This window comes from Leptinotarsa decemlineata, unplaced genomic scaffold (assembly GCF_025532065.1).
Source record: "Leptinotarsa decemlineata unplaced genomic scaffold, Ldec_3_MD MMD2_tig00026361_RagTag_RagTag, whole genome shotgun sequence".
NCBI classification, from domain to species: Eukaryota; Metazoa; Arthropoda; class Insecta; order Coleoptera; family Chrysomelidae; genus Leptinotarsa; species Leptinotarsa decemlineata.
Window position 1 is genome coordinate 1,713,178 of NW_027412704.1, and position 22,643 is coordinate 1,735,820.

The 22,643-nt window shown below is 37.7% G+C and overlaps 2 protein-coding genes across 2 annotated transcripts in view; one reads left to right on the forward strand and one right to left on the reverse strand.

The window, feature by feature from the left end:
* Lrrk (Leucine-rich repeat kinase) overlaps positions 1 to 2,193 on the reverse strand; it is a 39,113-nt gene extending 36,920 nt beyond the window's left edge. Inside the window, 3 exon segments of the mRNA XM_023173234.2 lie at positions 1,374 to 1,539; positions 1,620 to 1,817; positions 1,954 to 2,193. Of these exon segments, the coding sequence (XP_023029002.2) occupies positions 1,374 to 1,539; positions 1,620 to 1,817; positions 1,954 to 2,007 (418 nt within the window). The 5' untranslated portion in view covers positions 2,008 to 2,193.
* An 870-nt stretch (positions 2,194 to 3,063) lies between these two features.
* LOC111517164 (uncharacterized) lies at positions 3,064 to 9,810 on the forward strand. The gene is made up of 3 exons (XM_023173233.2): positions 3,064 to 3,953; positions 5,138 to 8,179; positions 8,550 to 9,810. The coding sequence occupies exons 1-3, from the start codon at positions 3,203 to 3,205 to the stop codon at positions 9,698 to 9,700; spliced, it is 4,944 nt and encodes a 1,647-aa protein (XP_023029001.2). The 5' UTR covers positions 3,064 to 3,202; the 3' UTR covers positions 9,701 to 9,810.
* The last annotated feature ends 12,833 nt before the right edge of the window (positions 9,811 to 22,643 follow it).

The window sequence follows — 22,643 nt, forward strand, 5'->3', positions numbered from 1 at the left end:
GAAGCACCTGACTTTCGCTTTCCTCAGGTCGAGTGGGTTGAAGTCGGAAACTGAAGGGGTTCATCATGGCTTGCCAGGATGGTGTCTTCAACACCTTAGTCTACCGCAGTCGCGGCCTGCCGCGAGGTGCCCGAGACCCTAATGCGCTTGCTATCAGCATGTCCATCTACGGCACTCCTACGGTATTGACGATACACCAGACCGGTGTTGCCCTACGCTCCGGGGGGATATTGAATCTGTTGTGGGGAACGAGAAGTGCCGAATTTATTGGAACCATTCGTTTCCCACCCTCAGGTTCATACAAGTTAATGAGCCTGATGTAGTCCTTCTCGACCACCAGAGCAAGACAATATTTGTCGTGAAGTTTTCAGCTCCTGGCGAGAAGAATATCGTCCGAAAAGAGGATGAAAAACGGATAAAATATCGAGATTTTCTCTTCGAACTCCGCAGACTCTATCCAGATCACTCTGTCAAGATGGTTGTTCTGATTATTGGAGTCCTTGGTGGAATGATGTCCTCTCTACTCTCGAATCTTAAAATCATACCGGCTTGCCGCACTAAGGCAGAAATCTTAGCCGGACAGATGCAGAAGGCTGTCATTCTTGGCTCACTTCATTTACTTTCTGGTCGCCCTAATATACAGTCAATAATACATACAAAAACCACATGAGTTAGAATAATTATGAACAATTATTTGGTAATCACTCTTTTTTGTACAACTTTTTAGCTTGATAGTATAGATACACAATTAAATTTTTTCTTGACAATGTTTTCGAGTGTATTCAAGTATTATTTCATGTACATTCAGTTCCTGAGTTTTTATAGAAGTTCAATTTATTCATTTGAATAAGTTTCCAAAACAGCAACATATATTTCACGTAAAAGTGCATCGTATAATGCCTGACGAATATTTCTTTATGGGATTTTTGTGCATGCTATTTTGAATACTGTACTTTTGTGTATTTATTCGAAAGAAATCGAATTTCATGTTAATTTAGTTTACTTATTCATCACCAACTTACGAGAATACAGAAAAACTGTTCCATCTGATAGTTGCTCCATTCTCAAAGTAACTTATTCGGCACCAGAGTTTTGCCTAGAAATTTTTGACAACTGAGCAATTGAGTATAACTAAAAAAAATACTATAATCGTATGCCTTATAAAATTGTTATTATAAAGTACCACCATAATTTTTTAATAGTTCAAATGTTGCTATCCCTTTTTTTATTATAGGTACTATCAATTCCTATATAATTCTATATTCTCTTTTGAACAACGAAGTAAATGAAGTAAACTTTTGTGGACATGGAATGAGATGCAGATGAAGACCCAAATGAAATAATAAATAGCATGAAGTGAAACATAAACCTACCAGCAGCTTCCCGGAGAATATGCACACATTTTGAGTGCCCGCACTTGTCTGCTAAGTCAGAGGGGGTCATTCCGTTCAGGTCTCTCAATAACAAATTTGCACCATGTTGTAACAAAATAGACAGATTGTGGCAGTGGCCATGTTCGGCAGCTAAATGAAGCGGCCCCTGAAAAGCCAAAGTGAAAACCCATAAATGCCAGAAATAACAAATTTTTAGTACTTTGTATTAGTTAGGACAAAGGATACCTTTCTTTCTCCTCTTGGTCCACATTGTATGTTCGGATCGGCACCAGAAATTAACAAAATCTCCATGCATTTGGATTTTTCTGATATAGCCGCTGCATGGAGTGGTGTTCGGCCCCAGCTGTCTTGGGAATTTATGAAATCTTGTTGACCCCCAGCCAGAAGGTCCTCCAACAATTCAGTGTTATCCCACAGAGCAGCCTACAGACAAAAGCATACAGTGTAAATTTATTGGTTAATTAATAATAATTGTGTGAGTTAAGAATGAAAGATTGAAGATTAACGAATGAAAGGGATGCTGTTAATTGGCTAGAATGTTTGTTCATTCAATAGATACCTGGTGTAGGAGTCGACCTGGAAAGTCCTCATCTTCTGGAGAAGAATCCAACATTTTGATTATTTTTAATCTACAGATAAGTAGCACGACCCTCCATTTCGTTATGGAAAAAGTTATTAATCAATTCTGCATATTATAACTCAGAAAAGTCGATTTATTCCACTTTTTCTGAATAGAAAGTTGATTTAAAGGTACAATGGAAAATATAAACTTCCCTGACAGATAGCTGTCACAGAAGACAGGTACACAATCAGAAAGTACTTTTTACTTATGAGTGTTCCATGTCACTATAACAGCTGGGATAAATGTCAAAAATTCACAAAGCAATTTCCATAGAGACAGAAAAAAGGTCGGTGAGGGCGCTGACGTACAGAATGAAAACATGAAGGAATACACGATACACTCATACACTTATGAGTGTATCGTGAAGGAATAGGACTTGTATTCCCTCTAGTAAATCATCTATCCTCACTGTAATAATTTTCGACATTTTTCTATAGGTAAAATTGACTACTCCCAACAAAAATCCTGTTGTACTAATCAGTAGGTATATCGAACAAAACTGTTGAAGTGACTGTAATAGGATGTGGCTTCAAAGTTTTCGGAATAGCGGAAGAAACAGATGATGACTACTGCATAACAATAAATGAATAAAGTTTGACAGACTTCAAAAGATTGGGATGAATATTAGAAGTATCACATAATGGCTGAGAAAATATGTAGTAACAGAACTCTCTTATGTCATGAAGATGGTTCATACAAGATGAACTTTTTGAATAAATAAATGATACTTCAGGTAAAAATTAATTGCTGCCTTCCTTTTTTTGGACGATTTCCACATTTTTTGTATGAAGATGGAGAAGTAGAAAGCCAAAACCTTTCTTTCCCATAGTTAAGGTACCTATTATGAAAAAATCCAGAATAAAATCCAGAAGGATGCAAACAAAAGCAAATGTCGTTTCTAGAAAGCAAATATCTATACGTGATTTTTTTTAAAAGTTGATAGATTCAGAAAATTACCCGAAGAAACCGACTATCGTTGACAGCTGTCAATAAGTGAATAAGCCTAATGACCCAAAACTGATGTTTGTTCCTAGACATTGTTGTCAGAATTTAAAAAACTGTCACACATTTAAAGAACTGTCAACGGTTTTCCGAAAAAAGGTTAGAGTTAGAAGTTTGTTTTCAAATTCTTTTAGCAAACGTATCATGTATATTTCACTAACCTTATAGCGAACAGCTTCAAATCATGTCTATCAACGTTCATGTATCTGGCAACCCCATAAGTATCAAAAGAGGAAAAATGATAACCTTAGATCCTAATTATGCTAAAAAAGAATTTGAAAAACGTCGACTGATTAGATTACAACAGGTGAGAGAGCAATCCAAAGAAATTGCCGAAAAAGTGCGGAACAGAGTTCGCAAAGAGAAGGAGAGACAGATGAGACAGATCGAAAAGGAAGGCAAGGAGAAACTCAGAAACTGGCAAAACCGAAAACTGTTAGAATTGCAAACTCAGTATGAGAGTACGTTGAAAGATATCGGAATCGGACATCGACAAGCTGATGAATTGCAAGACGAAAGTGAGAATATAATTGCACAACGAGAAATTAATCAACAAATTTCAAACCAGCGTGGGAAAGAGGCTGCAACGAAACAGCAGTTAGAGAAAAGTGAGGATGCTGCTAGGAAAAACGTACCTTTGGAACGTAAAAAACTCGTTAGGGAAATAGAAAAAACCAGGTCGGCGATGGTTACCAAATTTCCAAAACCTAAAATGAGTAGCGGAGAACCGAAGGTCAAGAAGAAAAAACGCAAAACGTCAGCTGATATAAACATAACTATACCCGATTTAGACTCCGACCAGTTCTCATCTTCATCTCCAAGTGAATATGATTCTGAAGAGTGCAGAAAAATTGAATCTTCCAGTCCATGTGACTGTACAAATGAATCGTGCTCTTCTTATAAATCTCCAGTTGTGCCAGTTGAAAAAGATTCAGGTAGGTAATACATATTTTTTCGTATTAGTGGAAGCAACGAAAGATACACATGTATGTGTGTATTGGTTAGTGATCTCAACAACCTTACATTTCAATGAAGAATCGATTCCTCGGTTAAGACTCACTGAAAAGAAGCCATTTTATGCTTTTGGGTCAATTTCAATAAAATCGTCAAGCCTTTGTTAACAGTTCTGCAATAATGTTGTCAAACTTTGAACCACATTCACACAGCTATAAAAACGGCTTATTATTGCTAAACCTTTTGAAAAACAGATTGGTGATATAAAACCAGATTCATTGAGTCATGTAAACACTTAGTCCAAGCGGTGTAATAATCTAGAGACATGAAAATTCTGTAATGTCTCAGAGTGTGAATTTTTTGACACGATGATTCCCCATTTTTAAGGAAAAGAAAAGAACAAAGGAAATTGGTGGTAAAATTAGACACGAAAAGGTTAGGTTGATCAACTTGAAATGTAGGATTACAATCGCTATGGGAATTTCAATCTAAGGAAAGGTAAGCTGGGAATTTATAGGGCACTATTTTAGTAAATTTGAGCCTTTTTGAAATATACGTGTTGAACCATCTAGTATTTTTATCAGTTGAAACTTATGGTCCAGTCAATTAATGTGTAAAAAGGCCAATCTTTGCCAGTCCTCAGAAACAGCTCCGAATTTGATTTTTATCTTTCGAATTCATTTTTTTTTTAATTGAACTCAAATACCTTTTGAAGCGAGGATGAAATTATATATCAGATTGTTTGCTGTTCACATTGTTTAAAAAATATGCATAACATTTATATGAACAACTCAGTTTTGCCAGGCTTTTTTTGAAAACCATTCTTCGTGTTTTAATCAATATAACAACCGTACAATAGATATTTATTCGATAACTAAGTTGTTTTTGATGTATTTGATAATGATGGAACTAAAGCTTCTAAGAGAAATCATAAATATATAAGTTGTATTCCAGTCGATTTTATTTATTTAAGTTATTCCAACTTTGTGAATAATGTTTCCTTTTTTCACTGATTATCAAGAGGTAAGTCGCATATGTTATCAAAAACACAATCAAGTGTTCCAGTGTGAACATTTTCATCTACTGAAAGTAACGCCTCTTGAAATTGATGACAAACTTGAAATTTAAATTCACAGTTTCCAGGACGACTCTTCTCTTTTTACAGCTTTGATTGGACATCAGAGAAACCCCCCGAAAAACTGGCAAATACCTCCTCTGGGGCTGACAACACTCCCTGAAAACGACTTCACGAGTAGTTCCGATCAAAAGTTGACAGATCAGGAAAAAGCATACCAATCTCGCCACAAATCTCCCCCGCCAGTAAAGTCAACACCTGTCGAACCTCCTCGCGACACTAGAATCTCTGATAGAATCAAACGTAGGGAAATCATGGCACCACACACTGACTATTGCATGAGAGTTGCAGAAACCCACCCAATACCGTACATCGAAAGTAACACGAAAATTCGCGAAGCAATAGATTCCAGACTATTTGGAAGACCTTGTTCCAGGCCGACTGAAAGAAGACCAGACGAAAGACTGGAGGTCGACGAACGATTGGATGTTTCTCCAGATATCAGGTGTGCATGTGGGGCGAATCAAAAAACGTGTCACCATAGGTGCGGGAGAATACAAGAACAAGACGCTACTGTTGGTTATATCAGAAGTTCTGTTACGGAAAACCCCCTAGATTACAAAGATACTCCATCAAAACCATCTGTCAAGCTGAAGTCTGTGCCCTCGAAGCCACAAGAGGTTCCATCAAAACCACCAGACAATGTTAGGTCTTCAGCTGTTCAAAATGGTTATTCGACACAAATCAATGATACTCCATTAGATCCTGCTGTTGGTAATCGACCAAGTATGGCTAGATTCCAGGATATTCCGTCAAAGCCATCAGTAAGGATCAAGTCTACAGCTGGTTCTAAGGGACACTCTTCACAACTAAGCAACATACCATCAGATCCATCTATGGTTCAAATTGACCACCAGTTCAAGGACATTCCTTCCAAACCGTCCATACAACTCAAACCCTCGACTAATCAAAGCGATAGTCAAGTCTCTAAGGGCACGGACGAGGTGCAATTCTACGATCATCCAAACCGATTTTCGCACACGAAAAGGTTGCCTTCATATGTGGAAAGAATCCCTACCGAGAGCGTGGAAGTCATTCCTGATGTTGTGTCGGAAAGAGAGTGGTTGGAAAAAATCAAGCAGAGGGACAGAGAAGCTCAAATACGAGGAAGGATAGCGTTGAACAAGGAAAAGGTGCGTAAGGACTACGAGGAATTGATGAGGAAGTTACCGCTCTTACAGAAGAAGGAACGTATCAACGAGATCTTCAACGACAAACCCGAGTATCACATGTCAGAGGAACGCCTCAAAGAGAGAGAAAGGGTGAAACAGAACCAGTTGGAAAACGCTTTCAACAAAATGTTTCCCGATCTTAAACCTGCCTTGGTTACTCTTCCCAAAAAAGTGCCTTCAAAAGAAAGTGTTATTCCTGAAGAAGAGGAAGTGCGTTCCATAAATGTTGGCAAATGGGACGTCGATTTCGAGGAACCTAAAATATTCACCGCTCAGGAAGTCCAGGAGATTGTTAAGGCTTTTACGGGACACGAGACGAATTATCGGCGCAGTAAGTTAAAGGAACTTTTGAGGAGCCTCAAGTTACAGAAAGAGGAACTTCTGCAAGAACTTAGGTCTTTACCCAGGGACGAGAGCCTGGACGAGTTGATCAACGACTTGAAATCGTTCAGCGACAGCGACGACAAAGTTGTTCCGACAGTTCGGAAACGAGAAAGAAAGCGCTCCAGAGATAAGAAAGACAAGGACACGTCGGCCGAGAGTAGTCAAGAACAGAGCGAGCGGGAACATGACAGAAAGTATCGGCATGCTGAGAGATCTTCCCGGAAAAAACCCAAGGTGAAGGGTAGCAGGAAAGTGCTCGTACTTCAGAATATCAGCACTCAAACTACTCCCAAAGTTGAGAGGAAGCTAGAGGAAGCTGACGCAAAAGTTTCTGGGGAGGTTTGTTCCAAAATTCACGCCGCTTGCGATTGCAACAAAGAAAATGAGAAACAGTCCCAGGAAGAGTTGTGTCAAATCTTTATAAGGTTGAATGATGACGAGACTCCAGACATTGTCGTTAAAACTAAAGAAACTCAACCCAAACTGGTTCAGTCCAAGTCTGTTGGTATCGGAACTGAAGAATCTCCGCAAGTATCTAAGAAACCATCGCCGGTTGGGAGTAGACCAAGCAAGAGTGTATCTCAATCAAACGGAACGAAGCCTAAACCAAGAACTTGGAAGGAGCAGCTTAGCAAAAACTCTATATCCACTACTAGTACTTCGTATATGAGTCCTCCTGATTTGGGGAAAACTAGAGGTTCCCAAAAGTCCTCGTTATATAACTTAAGGAAAAAACCACAGCAGAAGGAGTTGTCCGATGCTTTCAGTACCTTCCAATCTGGAGGTTCTTCGCAAGAGAGACATATAAATTCGAAACTCTTCGATCAGATCCAGCAATTACTGCGCATGGCTAGAGGTAGCGTGGAAAACTTGAATGTGTCTTCCAGTAATGTTCAAACACCGTCTCAGAGCATCATCGAAATGGAGAGCAACAACCCGAAAGGTAATATCATCGACATGTTGAAAGACTTCCTCTTGAAAGTTCCTGACGTTGCCGAGGAGCTCAGCTACTCAACAGATATCAGCCCAGTTCCCTACAACACCAGCGCAAGTACAACCGAATCGGATTTTTTACGAAAAGTGGATTCCAGTTCCATGGTCGATCCCAAGATAATGATTCCAGAAAAAGACGGAACAACTTCCAAGTCCGCGGAGTCTGTCACGGCTCAGTTTGCTGATATCACGGACTCTTGCAGCAAAAGAATACAAACCTTGGCGGACATGATACAGAAGCTCCGAGATGAGAAGATCCAGATGCTTCATGTTCTACCAGAAAGCATGACTTCCAAACCCGGAAGCCCTGTACTGAGCGATAAGGACTTTTCCACTGCATATATGAATTTGCCGGATTCCAAGGAGAGCAGTAAGAATTCCGGGAATAGTGTCGATGAAGAGGATTTGTATAGGAGGCTTGTAGATATCGATCAGAGCTTGGCCAATAAGTTGAGGCAGTTAGTCGTTGGTGAGAAAACTGTCAACGATCGGGGAGGTGTTGGCAAAGAAACTAGCGATTATGGTGAGTTTCTAATTTCAATATCTTAATTTTTTTATGACATTCAACAGCGGTAGGTGAGCGCTGCTTTACACTTCGGAATTTTTATCGTGTGCAATTAGCTTCGTTAAGAAGCTGGATTCATTTGAACGAGTTGGAATAGTTGTGAACCCTCGCGTATTGCGAAGGTCGAATAGACCACTTACTCTGGTACTATACACTTATCTATTCTCAATCTTCATCATCTTGGTGAACGTTATTTGGTCTGTTTAGACGAGCTTATATCAACCCCTTCTACATCTGTCCATCTTGATACAGAGCCTTACTCTTAATATTGTTAAATTGCATGTCCGAAGCCTCTCTTGTGACAAATTGTTTTTCATTACGGTTACAGGTAATAAGAATCACGCATCCAGTTTAAACACCACCAATGAGGAACTACTTATGAGACTCAAACAGTTACAAGAGCCACCAAAGACAAAAACCTCTACAGATCCTCCCCCCACTTCAACCCCTCCAGAAATAAATAACCAACCTTTCGTCCCATTCCTTCTAGACATACCGAAACTGCCGAAATTCGAGATCCAACCACCAACTACCCAAACAGCCCACAAGCGACCTCCCCCATCCAAGGGGCTGACAATCGTCAGGAAATTTAACGGAAATATTTCTCTCACTCCGCACGAGCTGTCCACCATTGTGGAAGCCGACAGTCAGCTATCAACAAAAATGGGTAGCAACGTTCCTAGTCCAAACGCTTCTAAAACATCGATAGACGTGATCGGTCTGAAGGACATTGAGCTCATCGTGATTCCGGAAAGGAGCGAATTGCCCAACAGCAGGTCAGATTCCGAAAGAGAAGTCGAGAAGGTTCCCCAGATTGCGGTCACTGCTCAGAAGAAGGAGGTTAGGACGTCGCCTAAGAAAACGCAGCCTTCACCAAAGAGGAGGAACAAAAGCCCAACACACCAAGAACGGTCTACCTCCTCAGAAGCAGTTGACATCAGCAAAGCCTCTTCCACAAATACAACAGCTACTCAGTCGATCAACTACTGTGACGACTCTTCTTGCGCAAAGAAGTCAATGAAGAAGAGCAGTAGTTCTTCCAGCGACGACATTGAGAACATTGAAGCTATGTTGAAGAGTATCGGAATGGAGTGGGCAATTCCCACTCTGCACAAAACTCAAGAGGCCCTTGCTATGACTTCCAGCTCGAGTTCTCTAGACTTGACTTCGAAGAAGAGAGGCCTTTCTAACGACAGCAGCGTCAGCGAGGTCAGCCTGAAGGAGTTCATGAGGAAGCAGATGATGAGCAAAGTCTCTTCCAGTACCATGAAGACCGACGCCAGTCCTGGTAGTTTGTTAGGGGAGTTTTCTGATATATCTGCCATTCAAGCAGCTAATTCTAGCACAGAGAAGGAAAAGCAGAGAACTTCCACGCCTCTGATGACTAGCAAGAGCACGAGTAAGTCTAAAGTGGTGTTTTCAGCTGACTCGGATCTGTCCTCGGTAAGAGGGGAGTCTTTGGGCCACTCCAAGAAGTAGGTGTTGTTGAGTTATTTGTTGAAATGTTATATCTTATTGATTTGATTATCTACAACATATAATGTTGCCTTGAAAATTTTATGTCAAGTAATATATATTTTTTAACTATATCGATTTGTTTTAATCTTCATTTCTGGTTGAAAAGATGAAGCCAGTTGATAAAAACGGTTTTAATCGTTGAATTGATCATCAGACATCAGATGTATGTCAACTGGATATCCAATTCATGTCCAAAATATATCTTATGATTGTCCGCGGACCACCATCTTGGATGACCATACGACATCATACATTTTTTGGTATCTCAAGGATGTATAAAGCATATCCACCAATAAAAACCATTCCAAGTTAACTGTGGATATCCATTTGAAGTCCAAGGATGTTCCAATTTGAATTCTTATTCGTAGGATATCTGGTAATGTCTGAGAAATAAAGCATCATTTCCTGTCAGATATCGCTTGTGTTTCCATTGAAAAAATAAATGAACTGTAATCAGCTGTCCAACCCTCATCATTTTCAGCGAATCTTCAAAATGATACTGTACAAATTTGTTGGACAACATAAGTTTGTTTCCCTCGAATTGGAATTTTTTTCTTTATTATCACAAGACTACTTTTCGGTTTCTTCTATATATAGCCCTAAAACTGACTTCCCTTGAGTGTTTGGATAATGATTTATGAATTTCTACTTCTTTCGCGGCTGGTTTTCAGGTTTGGATTGGATGAGAAAGTAAATAGTAGGAATAAGGAAGAATCAGCAGATCGCGAGAAAACTATGTAACAAAGATACTATTGATTAAGAGTTTTTGTTGAACATTCAGAAAGCTATAAATAGAAATTGAGAAATAATTTCAAGACCTCTACGAGGGATTTTACAAACTCTGTCACTGTCAATAACAAACACCTTCTCATAATATAGTTTGGGAGTAAAATGCTGCAAGAGGATCAATATTCCTGATGAACTTTCAAAGTATCTTTCTTCAGTACAAAGATGGCGCAACTGTTCACGATTCAAAATGGAATATGTACTGATTATCACTCAATTCACTCAAAATTGTCTATCTCACAAATTAATAGTCCTACAGTTGTGAAATTTGCACACGTGTCTTTTTAAGGTTAGGGTTAACTAAAAATAGTATGGATTCAATACTAGTAGCGTCATCTGTGTGGTAGCTCACGAACTTTATAGGAACTAATAGGAACGTGTTGTCTATTGTATACACATTGAAGATAAACTGCTAACGACTACGTGGTACAAAATCGACCTTCTAAATGAAAAATTACAGTAAGATTATCTGCAAACATGAAACAAATGACACCATAACATACAATACCAGAACATACAATTGTCTCTCTTATACAACGATTTTAGGAAAATTGTATTAAATTCGTTTCTTTGGAGGATTCCCACATTTTTTGTATGAAGATGGAGAAGTAGAAAAGCAAAAAATATTTTCCAAAGATTCATCCTTTCTAAAAATATACCCGTTTTAATTTATGCTTAGGTTTGTTTAGCACTGCCTCCTCCACGAGAGATAATCAGACCGAAATGTATCCCCGTTGCAGCTTCAACTAAACAAAAATCTGCAGCTTGTTGCATAATTCATGAGAGAAAACAACACCTCCTTTTCCACGAGATTTTTATAGGTATGCCTTCCCCACCCGCTACCTTTTTGTAACTTCTTACCGTATATGCGTCACCAATTAGTTTCAATTTGCAATTCCCGCTTCTCATCCGTCCGTGAAATTAGACGGGAGACGGGAAAATTCTTTCATTCCAGGAAATCACATCCAGGAGAACGAACACACGGCGAATTCCCGCGAAAAAAAAACTATTCGCATGAGTGAAATCCAAATCTACCGAGATATTTTCATTCGACTTCGCGTGGTAGTGTGGGGCTTCCCCTCTGAACTCAGGTGCAGTTATCATTAACAAATTAACCTGAAGGGCCCTATTACATCGGGATTTATCGTTAAAACGTGTAATTTAACTCCGGCTCCGGCTCCACAGTTCTGTCCATGGATACGGGATGAATAATTTGCGTCTGACTATCGCTGATATTCATAGGCGTAATTTGGGGGAGGCAGGTGACACCTCAAAACTTTTTAACAACTTCAGGTTCTGAATTCTGAAATGAAAATGACAGAAACAAATAAGTAAATATCACAGATAAAGATTGATGAGTAGAATGTAATATTGAAGTTACCAGGAAGCTTAAATTTGATACAGACGTACACCTTTTGCTTCAAACAGCGTTTAAAAAATACCAAGGTGTCAAATTTGGCGAGCAGGCTGGTCATTCTGTAGGACCTCGACGGCCAATCCAACGACCGGGAAAAGTAGAACCATATCAAATTCATTAGGATTCGCTTTGATGATTTCAGTGATGAGACTGTTAACAGTAGTTTCCAGCATATTCAAATACAGTTCCCCTGTTAAATTTTGATCAATAAATAGAGGTCCTACAATATGGTTTCCCAATATTCCTGCCCAAACGTTAATTTTTTCTGGATATTGGGAATGTGTTTCCCGGAAAACGTGTGGGTTGGTGTCACTTCAATAACTGCAATTTTGTCTATGAACATTTCCGTTTGCAAAACATGTACATTCGTCACAAAAACAAAATATTCGTAATAACTTCAACATGCATCGATTATCAAATAATCGACTTGAAGTTTTCAAGTCCAAATATTTAGAAAACGGTTGCTTACAGCGACTAGTAACAAGGGTAGCTTATTTACGTAGATATGATAAAGGAATCGATTTTTTTACTGAAAAATGTGCTAAAAGTACGCCCAAAAAAGTTATGAATCTTTAAAAAAGAAAAAGACGTGTAGGTGGCGCCCCCTACGAGTAAGAACAATGAGAACATCAGGTTCGAATTCGACACCTCAAAAACCTCCTATTACCAAGTTTCGTTTAATTAAGTTCAGTATTTCAAAAGTTATTTGAAAAAAAGGAAAATGAAAATAAAACTTCAACATCCTGTATCTTGGAAACAAAGCGTTTCCGGGCATTTATTTATTTGGACAATTCATATTAGAATATTGTGAGGAATCACCTCCTGAAGTTTGTCAAAGTACTTTTGAATCACCCTGTGTGTATTCAATTATTTTGTTTTTTGTTGAAACAGCGGCTTCTCGATGGTTGATTCACAAACAGCCATAATACTGGCAATTTTCCGGGAGATGAATTTAATATGGCATATAAACATTGTGCAAAAACCGCAACGTTAATCGACAGATTAAGGCTATCATTTATCGGAGATTGGCTTCGTTCGCTTTATTTACATTTCTATTGGCACATGTTTGCACATACTGATGAATGAAAGATGTGTCAAAATGTTGATTTATGACCCGTTTGTGCCAAATGATATTAGCAAAAGATGGCAAATACCATAATCGAAATGGAATTGATTACTTTTATAAGTGTTTGCATACATCATTTCATAAGTTGATTAGTGATTAAAAATGAAATTTGTACAACTGTTATATCAATAAACTACCACATCAAAAAAAAAGCTGGGAAATCAAGTTCAAAAAGTTATCTAGAGGAAAGTCTTCTAATATGGGGTAGTTTTTTCAAAGCGGAGGTAGTTTCAACCATTTAGAGGCATATGATATCCTAATATGGGGTACAGTATGTTCGCAATATGGGTTACATTAATTTAATATGTAAAATTTGAAAATGAGTAAAATTACTTTGTTTTTTTTGAGAAATATTCATTTATGGAAATGCAAAAAGTATATTTAATGAAAAGTTTCGTCCTTTATGACCATAAAAAATTCTCATCTAGAGAGAACATACAACAAATTATTTAGAAATGCAAAAGTCACAAATATACGGATTTCTTCCACAATTAGCACATTCAACATGAGCCTATTTGAAGCGGCTTTGACACATTACCCACTCTTCGCCTCTGACTTCTTCGGAGTACGGATTTTCGCAAAAAATACAAATAGCATCTTCTTCAAAGTTTTCTACCTGTTGGTCATCTGAATCTTGATACTCGGGTACAGGGGCCGGATCTGAAGAAGAACTCCAGGATATCAACTTGCTTTTGTTTGCTTTTTCTACAGCAACTGACTGTTTCTTTTTCTTTTGGGTATATTTAATTTTTTCTGCTGACTTTGTTTCGAATCCTTAATCTTTCTCTTGACGCCCGAATTTGAAGGTGAATTCCTTTTTTCTATGTTGGCCTCTAATTTCTCTTTGTATGGAGTGCTAGTAATAACGGCAGCTTTTCCACATTTTGTACCCTTTTTTTAATAATAAGTTCTGAAGCAGTTGGAACAGGCATCAAAATGGCAGGGGTAATCTGTTTCTCAGGGGTAACCTGTCTCTCAGCCGTTTGCTGTCTTGAAGGGGTAACTTGTCTTTCAGGGATTTTTTCATTTGGCTCGTTGTTATCTGATTGTTCGTCCTCTACTGTGTCTTCCTCTACTCTTTCTTCATCCATAGTTTCTGTTTCTACTCTTTCTTCTGTAATTCCATCTGATAACCTGATACAACACGTCCTGGGTTAAGCCTAAGTCAGTTTGTAATCTCTTGCGCGTAGAAGGTTTTCAATGGTGACATAAAAGCTACGTTCAAATGTTACATCCGATGAGTCCAATGGGGTGGAAGGCATATTATGTTAACATGGTTTCTCGCGTCACAGTTATGACTTCCAAATTTTTCGTATGAGAGTAATGACCATCCAGGATTAACACCACTGGATCGTCAACGCTGGGCTTAGTTATATTATTAAAATGGCGAAGCCATTGTAGAAATATATCTTGTTGGATCCAGCCAGATATGTGACACGCATATTGTGAGCTGATATTATAAGCTCTATTTTCATATTCTTACGTGAAAAAATTAAAAGGGGCGGTATATATTGGCCTGTTGCACTGAAACACATAAATGTGGTCAACAAAGATCCGTGCTCGGCTGATTTAATTGCATCAATTGGTTTTTTATATTATTAGCCTTGCATAAGCTGTATGCCAATCTGCACACGTAAATCCAAAAAATTTTTTCCATTTCTAAGCATTTTTTTCGTTTTCGTTTTTTAGGCATCTGAAAGAAAATACTTTAGTTTTATACGGAAAAGTACACAGTCCCCTAATATGGGGTACCCCAAATCAGGAATTGATAGGTACCTCATATTACGAGCAAATTAGATTTTTGAAAGGGGAATGTTTGTGAAAAAACTGTGACGTTTTCTTAAAAAACCAAAACCATTTAAATAAACTACGCCAAATTCGGTGGTTAGTTTTTAATGTTCACAATAGGTGTCGGAACAAGTACTTGCCTAAAATTGAACTGCCCCATATTAAGCACTACTCCCATATTAGGTGACTTTCCTCTAATGATGAAAGATCAGGTGATCGCGCTGGCCATTCAATCGATACTCGCCTCCCTATCCACCGATTGGGAAATGTTGTATCGAGGTATTGCCGGACATAACTTGGTAATGTGGTGGTGCTCTATCCTGCTGAAACCATATCTTGATCCGGGGTGTCCTGGATCACGATATAAATTTGTTAAACTTGGACTGACATAATTTTGAAGTAGTGCCAAATAATTATCGCCATTCAAGTTGCTCTCAATGAAAAAGGGACCAATGATATGGTTTCCTACAATCCCTGTCCAAACATTAACCTTTTCAGGGTATTGCGTGTGTTCTTCTCTCATCCAGTGAGGATTTTCCGTTGATCATTAGCGGCAATTTTGCCGATTAGCATGCTCATCAAAAACATAACGTCTTCCAATTGGATGATATTGTTATCCAACATGTCCATGATTTGCTCACGAAAATAAGTTCTTCTATCAAAATCGTCTTCTTTGAGCTCCTGAGTAGGTATCATTTTATAGGGATACATTTTATTTTCTTTCAATATGTTTACTATCGATGTAGGGCCAACATTTTTTTTTCTGCCCCACATGACCACATGACGAAACTGCTTCTCTATTTGGCTTATGAAATAGGTGACTTACTTCCTGTTGTGTTCGGGTTTTATCTCCGTAACCAATCATTTGTAAAACTGTTATTTTATGCATTTCCGTTATTCCAACCATTTGTCAGACTTGAAGTTAACGGACTTTAAATTCAAATTAAAATACTGACAACTATTGTTGTACCATACAAAACAAGTTGATGAGGCGTTTTAAACTTACCTTGCAAATGAAATTATTCACAGTTTTTTAAAGGATACCATCTAAAAAGAACATTGCTATGGTTTTTGCTTACTTTCTTATTATCAACATGGAATAAGTTTTGGGTATATTCCAATGAGTTTTCAGTGTATTTTATCGAATTTTGGTAACCACAGGATTTTAATTTATTTTATGTTGATTGTTGCAATAAATTCAATATCACCAGAAGATGGTAATCGAGAATTTGCCGAAACTTTGCGGAAAAGATCAATATTCAACGCTTTCGTCTAATAAATAAGCTGCCTGAGAATATTGCGAGTGAGAGGAATTATAGAATATTACTATATTACTATGTGCCTGACTATGGTGCCTGAATGCATTTTAAATCTATTTTAAATATGTATTTTATACTCTCAGGTATACGACCCGTGATAATTATCAGAATATTAATTCACAATTTTTACTATTATTCAAGATTTTATATATACACATATGCTGTGTTCCCTTTTTTTTTACTGTTCCAATATCATTTGAATTGTGATCTGACTGGAGTAAAATTATTATTATCGTTATTTTTATTAATAACCATAGTCCCAATTTATTTCTGACGACTCCATACCCTTGTCCTGCATCAAATACAAGTTTCTCCTCCTCTATGGACCTCCCCTGAAAAATTCACGATACTCGATTCTTAAACAACTGCCGAAGTCATAAAACCAATGCCAAACCTAACCTAATTTGAATTCGATAGAAGCTGCAGACGTCGGAAACATGAAACTAAATCCCGGCGAATATGTCATCCTTTTGGGGATTACATCCTTCACATGGATTACTTTTATTTCGGGTTTGATGCGTGAATATGGTGTGTCTCGGTCTTTTTGTGCTGATTTTGCTTTACAAGAATTTTGCTTCTTTCAAAGCAGTTTGAAGTTCTTGTCGAGTTATGATAACTCCATTCAATCGATATGTTTCACGGTACGTACCTATCTTCGCATGGTATTTTTCAATGCTAATATGTTATTGGAGGGATTACTTCTGTTACCATTTTAAACTTCATGAGAATATATGTCCCAGATTTATATTTATCGTTAGTAAACTCTATATTTCCTATAACTCAATAAAGTTCATACTTCAACTAGTCCTTTCACTTGTAGGAAATTCTAACAAAATAATTTGCTTCTCATAAATATTTATGTTGTAGTTTCCAATGTTCATAATGTGTCGTGTAAATAAAACTGTTTTCTTTTAGAAATTGAAGAGGAAAAGAACAAAGAATATATATTTTGGAACTTTCTACAAGTAGAACTAATTGAAGAGGGTATTTCATTGAGAAGAAAACCTGAGCAATTTTTTCTTAAGAGTAGTAAATACATTCATTGTGGTACGTACATTTTAATAGCAGCAAAAACTTGCAGGCTCATTTTCATGTGCGGTTCAAAGGTTAGTCAGTTGAGAAATAATGAAAAACCATCAAATTATTGCCAGGTGCACTCGTTTGATTGATGCATTTTGGTATGACCCTACAATTAAATGGTTGAAAATCTATTCATCGTTTATGAACTATCTATTTCCCACAATTAAATAAAATTTATACTTCAAGTAGACTTTCTACTTGTAGAGTAGAAAATTCTAACAAAATAACTAGCTTCTCATAAATATTTATGTGGTAGTTCCCAATGTTTATAATGTGCCGTGTACATGGACTGTTTTTAATTTTGAAATTGAAGAGAGAAAGAACAAAGAATATATATTTAGAACTAATCAAGATGGGTATTTTATCTGTGAGAAAAAGGGAGCAAACTTTCCTTAATAGTAGTATGCACATTCATTGAGGTACGTAAGATTGAAATCCACTTAAAGCGCCTTAAGGATTTTTCTGTAGTGTTTGTGCACTGTCCTTAAACACTTCAATAACAGCATTTGCTTTACGGTTCTCTTTTTATTCACGGTTTGAAGGTGATCAAAATAATGCCAAGCGTTTCGGTATATCTCCAGCATTTTTGTTCTAAAAAACAATCTATATTCTCACCAGTGACGTGCGGGATTTGCAATGAACCATTTTACTCGTTGGAAAATGTTTGGTTTGAATTGGTGTGCTTTAAGGAAAGTAAGTAAAGTGAGTAATCTAACCTATTGAGATCCGGAACCCAAGTGGGCATATTTGTACTCCTTCTCAACCAGCGATTATTGTAATTTTGCTTTGAACATTTGCAGGAGAGATTTTCCTTAATAATTTTCAAAACCTCTACCTCCATTTGTGGCCTTATTTGTTAAAATTTGTTTTTTTTCTGCAAATACCGGACTTTGCTGAAACTGCTGTTCGTTTAAATTGAAACGGGAAAAAGTTAGGGCAATAATAGAACAGAACAGCAATTATGTCTTTCCCGAAAGCTTGCATTTACAATTTTCATCATTCTTTCTACTGACTCACTTCGGCCATAACTTATTCAGCAAAATGGATTCGTAGAAATATCATCTATTCTGAAGAAAAGAGAATCAAAACTCTCTATGTTTTTACAACCTTTATTTGTAACCAATTCTTTTCTTCTTCATTATGATTTCCTACCACGTACTAACGGCTACATCCATCAATTTCTCATCTATTCTGTTTCTTCTATGATTAATAGTAAACCAATCAGTTCGAAGATTTTGAAGGAATTTATCAATTTCTGAAGAAGCAGATCCATACTAGAGTAACGAATTCCTTATACTCAGCCTAGGTAAAATCCTATTCCTAACAGCAGTCTTAACAAACAACAGCATCTTTGATTTATATGGGTTCGATATGAGGCAAGAGATTTCAAAACTTCATTAAAAACTACAGTGTGTCAATTTGAAAACTTCCCACCCTCAATATCTCCCTTCCAGTACATAATATGAAAAAATGGTCAGACAGGTCAACTTTATTTGCAAGGGGGACACTCTGAATGAATATTTTCAACCCTCGGGGTTCAACCCCCTAGGAGGGGTGGATGTTACCCTCAGAATTTCAAATGGAAAGGGGGGTCAAGTGGCACATCATTTTGAAGGGCATTCAATTCTCTTGCCAATGATACCTTTTTCATTAGTTTTTGATGAGCAGTTTTTGAACAATAACGTTCCAAACGAACGGTGATTAGAAGTGAATAAGAATAAATGATTAAAACTCGCCCGCACTAGATGTTTGGTATTCAGGTTGGTATTCAAAACAAATGATTGTAATGGACTATTGGAAAAGGTGAGCATCGTACTAGGTAGCATCGTTCCAACCCTTGAGTAATATTCGAATTCGTGGATGTGAGAGGAATGTAGAACTACTTAGTTAACGAAATACGCATCGAGTGCAAACAAAAAATACTAAATTGCAAAAAACAAATTTCAACCATCTTGTTACGCTTTATCTGATAATATTTTCAGAATGTTGTCCATTCTGCTCTAAACAGTAATACAGTCTGTTTTCGAACTCCTCTCGAACATTTTGGAAAACTTCACCACTAATTGACCGGCATGCTGCTGTAATTCGTCCTTTGAGGTCATCCATATCAGTGGGCTGTGTTTTATAAACGACAGATTTGAGATATCCCTAAAGAAAAAAATCTAATGGAGTCAAATCCGGTGATCTCGGTGGCCACTCAATTGATCCCCTTCTGCCAATCCATCTCTCCCGGAATCGCTCGTTCAACCATTGTCGGACGGGGCGAAAATAATGAGGTGGCGCACCGTCCTGTTGGAAATGTAACAAATCTTCCTGCAACAGTAAATTACCGTGTGCATCAATTTGAGTTTCGAGCTCGTGAGTTATAAGTGGATCGATAGGTGCTTGAAGCATATCTAGGTACAGATCACCATTCAAGTTTTCTTCAAAAAATAAAGGTCCGATAATGGCATTTCCAAGAATACCAGCCCAAACATTAACTTTTTGTGGGTGTTGTGTATGTCCTTCTCGAAAATTGTGAGGGTTTTCGTCACTCCAATAGCGACAATTTTGCCTATTAACATTGCCATTCAGGAAAAATGAACATTCATCACTGAAACAGATATTGAACAGAAGATTAGGTAAAGCATTGATTCGAACAGTCATGATTTCACAGAATTCTATTCTTCTGTCATAATCATCCTCATGGAGCTCGTGGAGAATCTGCATTTTATATGGATGAAATTTGTGCATTTTCAGTGCTTTCCTTACAGTCTCGTGTGACATTCCCGTCTGTTCTGCTACTGATCGTAAGGAGCTAGTCGGCTCTGCAGCAAATGTTCCCAACACCTCAATTTGAGCATCCTCATTCAGTACTCTGGGGTTATTCCTTTTTTTATTCTTCACCGAACCAGTTTCGGAAAACTTTGTCACCAAATCAAGCACATACCGGTGACTTATATTAAGATTTGGATTTCTTTCATTAAAAAGAGATGCCGCCCTTCGTGCGCACTTGCCCACCTCTCCATAAATAAAAATTATTTCAATTCGGTCTTGGATAGTGTAAACCATTCTTACAATTTATACACTTTCTAAGGTATCGCTGATCAGCTCAACAAATGAAACTGAAATGATAGTACTACCAAATGGCTTGAATGCGATGAACACCTTTTTTGCTCAAAAAACGATACTTTTTATAGCAGAAGTAACAAAAAAGGGATAAGAGTTTTAAATCCGATAATAAACCCAAATGAAAGTCACCGAAATCAGATAACTAATTAATGTAAATTTTTTGAGGCTTGTCTAATTTTACCCCTGATGGAAAGTTGAAAAGCTGACCCGTCATCACAAGTTTTACTTATAAGAGAGTCAATAAATTGTATTTCTTTGCATACTAACTTGATAACCAGGCATTTTAGTATAGGCCAATTCTAATTACTTCTATTAGTTTAGAACTACATTTTCGGATACTGCTGATCGGAAAATAATAAATGAGGGCACCGTCGGCAAGCGAATTGAATGCCCTTCAAAATGATGTGCCACTTGACCCCCCTTTCCATTTGAAATTCTGAGGGTAACATCCACCCCTCCTAGGGGGTTGAACCCCGAGGGTTGAAAATATTCATTCAGAGTGTCCCCCTTGCAAATAAAGTTGACCTGTCTGACCATTTTTTCATATTATGTACTGGAAGGGAGATATTGAGGGTGGGAAGTTTTCAAATTGACACACTGTATAGTAGATACTGGAAATTGTGAAAAATTGCCTAGAAATTCATCAGTGGGAGTTGTAAAATATATATGATGGACAATAGTGACCCCAAAATAGAGCCCTGGGAAACCCCGCATTAGATTTTCAGTGATGAAAGAATTTCACCATTATAATAATTATTATCATCATTTATATCTTTTGGTGTCACCGACAACTGAGGTCAGTATCCTTTTTAGGATCGGATTCTCACGTGGGATGAAAAGTGGATCCTCTACAACAACAGAAGACGTTCAAGACAGTTATTCATTGTAACTTCCAACAACTGGGCCAAACCATCGTGAAGCATTGAAAGCTCTTGGCTCCTACCGAGCAACGTCTAGATTGATAGCAAATTGCCAAAAACCACTTTTCTTGAGAGAAAAACAATAGCCAACAGAAGAGGACCGATCCTGCTCCACGACAACATCCGTCCGCACATTTCCCAAATCACCGTACGAAAATTAAACGAATTGAACGTCGAAGTTTTGCCTGATCCACCATTACCAAACTCAACTTTGTACGAGTTAATTTACTACATTCAACCCTTTCTGGAATTTCCTATGCACCTATGCGGATTAGAATTACATTTAATTCAAGTAAACTCATTATAAACTAAGGATTGGATTTCGTTCAGGGCTAAGTCAGTTATCTTGAGTTATGTAACGTATGTATGTCTTTGTGATCGTTTTGTAAAGCACTGCCGGACCGGGTCTATCTATATCCGGAAAAAGGTCTTTGTTGATGATATTAACTGTCTAGACTTCCCCTTGATTTTCATGCGAATTACTGGAACGATCTGAATGTGAAGAACAACCAATTTGTTGCTTGAACTAGATTCATTCGTGAGTATAATGAATTTCCCGATTGATGACCTATTTATTTGTCTAATTTCCATTAGAATTTCTATTTGTTACGATCGATTTCGGTTTATTAAACAACTAGCTGTTGCTGACGAAATTCCATATAATCGTTCAACCCCTATGCTCCTATTTTGGGGGTGGAAATCCCTGATTTCCTTTCTTGATGCTTATTTACACTATACAAAGAACCTACCTGCATATTTCAAGATTCTAAGTTCAGCAGCTTCGGCTGTGCTTTAAAAATATAGTAACTAAAAAAATATGCCAACTGCAATACGTAATAGATAGCTTCGAGGATTTAATTATGTTACCTATAAAGAAATTCCAAAACTAACACAACCGTCAACGACGTCTGCCCTCACGCGTCTGCCCGCGTTCGGGTCGCCTTCTCGGCGATGGCGCTTCATTGCTTAGACCGCCCCTCTACCTCTGTGCATCGTCCCCGCCGTCTTACAGTAGACGTGACCTGTAATGGCTTACTGCGTTGCGTCAAGTTAATCTTATCGTGTTAACTTTTTAACAATTCGTCCAAATTACTCAGTGTAAAAGACAAAGTTTATCTATATCAATTGCTTAAAACGACAATTGTATCAATTTTCATAAGAATTTGTCAGATATTACAAAATGTGCATTGTAAAAAAAGTATTCAAGTCAATTGTATTTATGTCTCAGTATTTTCCGACTCACTTGATATCTGTCGTTGTATTATGACCAAAATTACACAAAACCCTTGTAAATTGTAGCCTATACGTTATTCTGATGTATGAGCTGTATTTATGTAAAGTTTCATCTATATCCGTT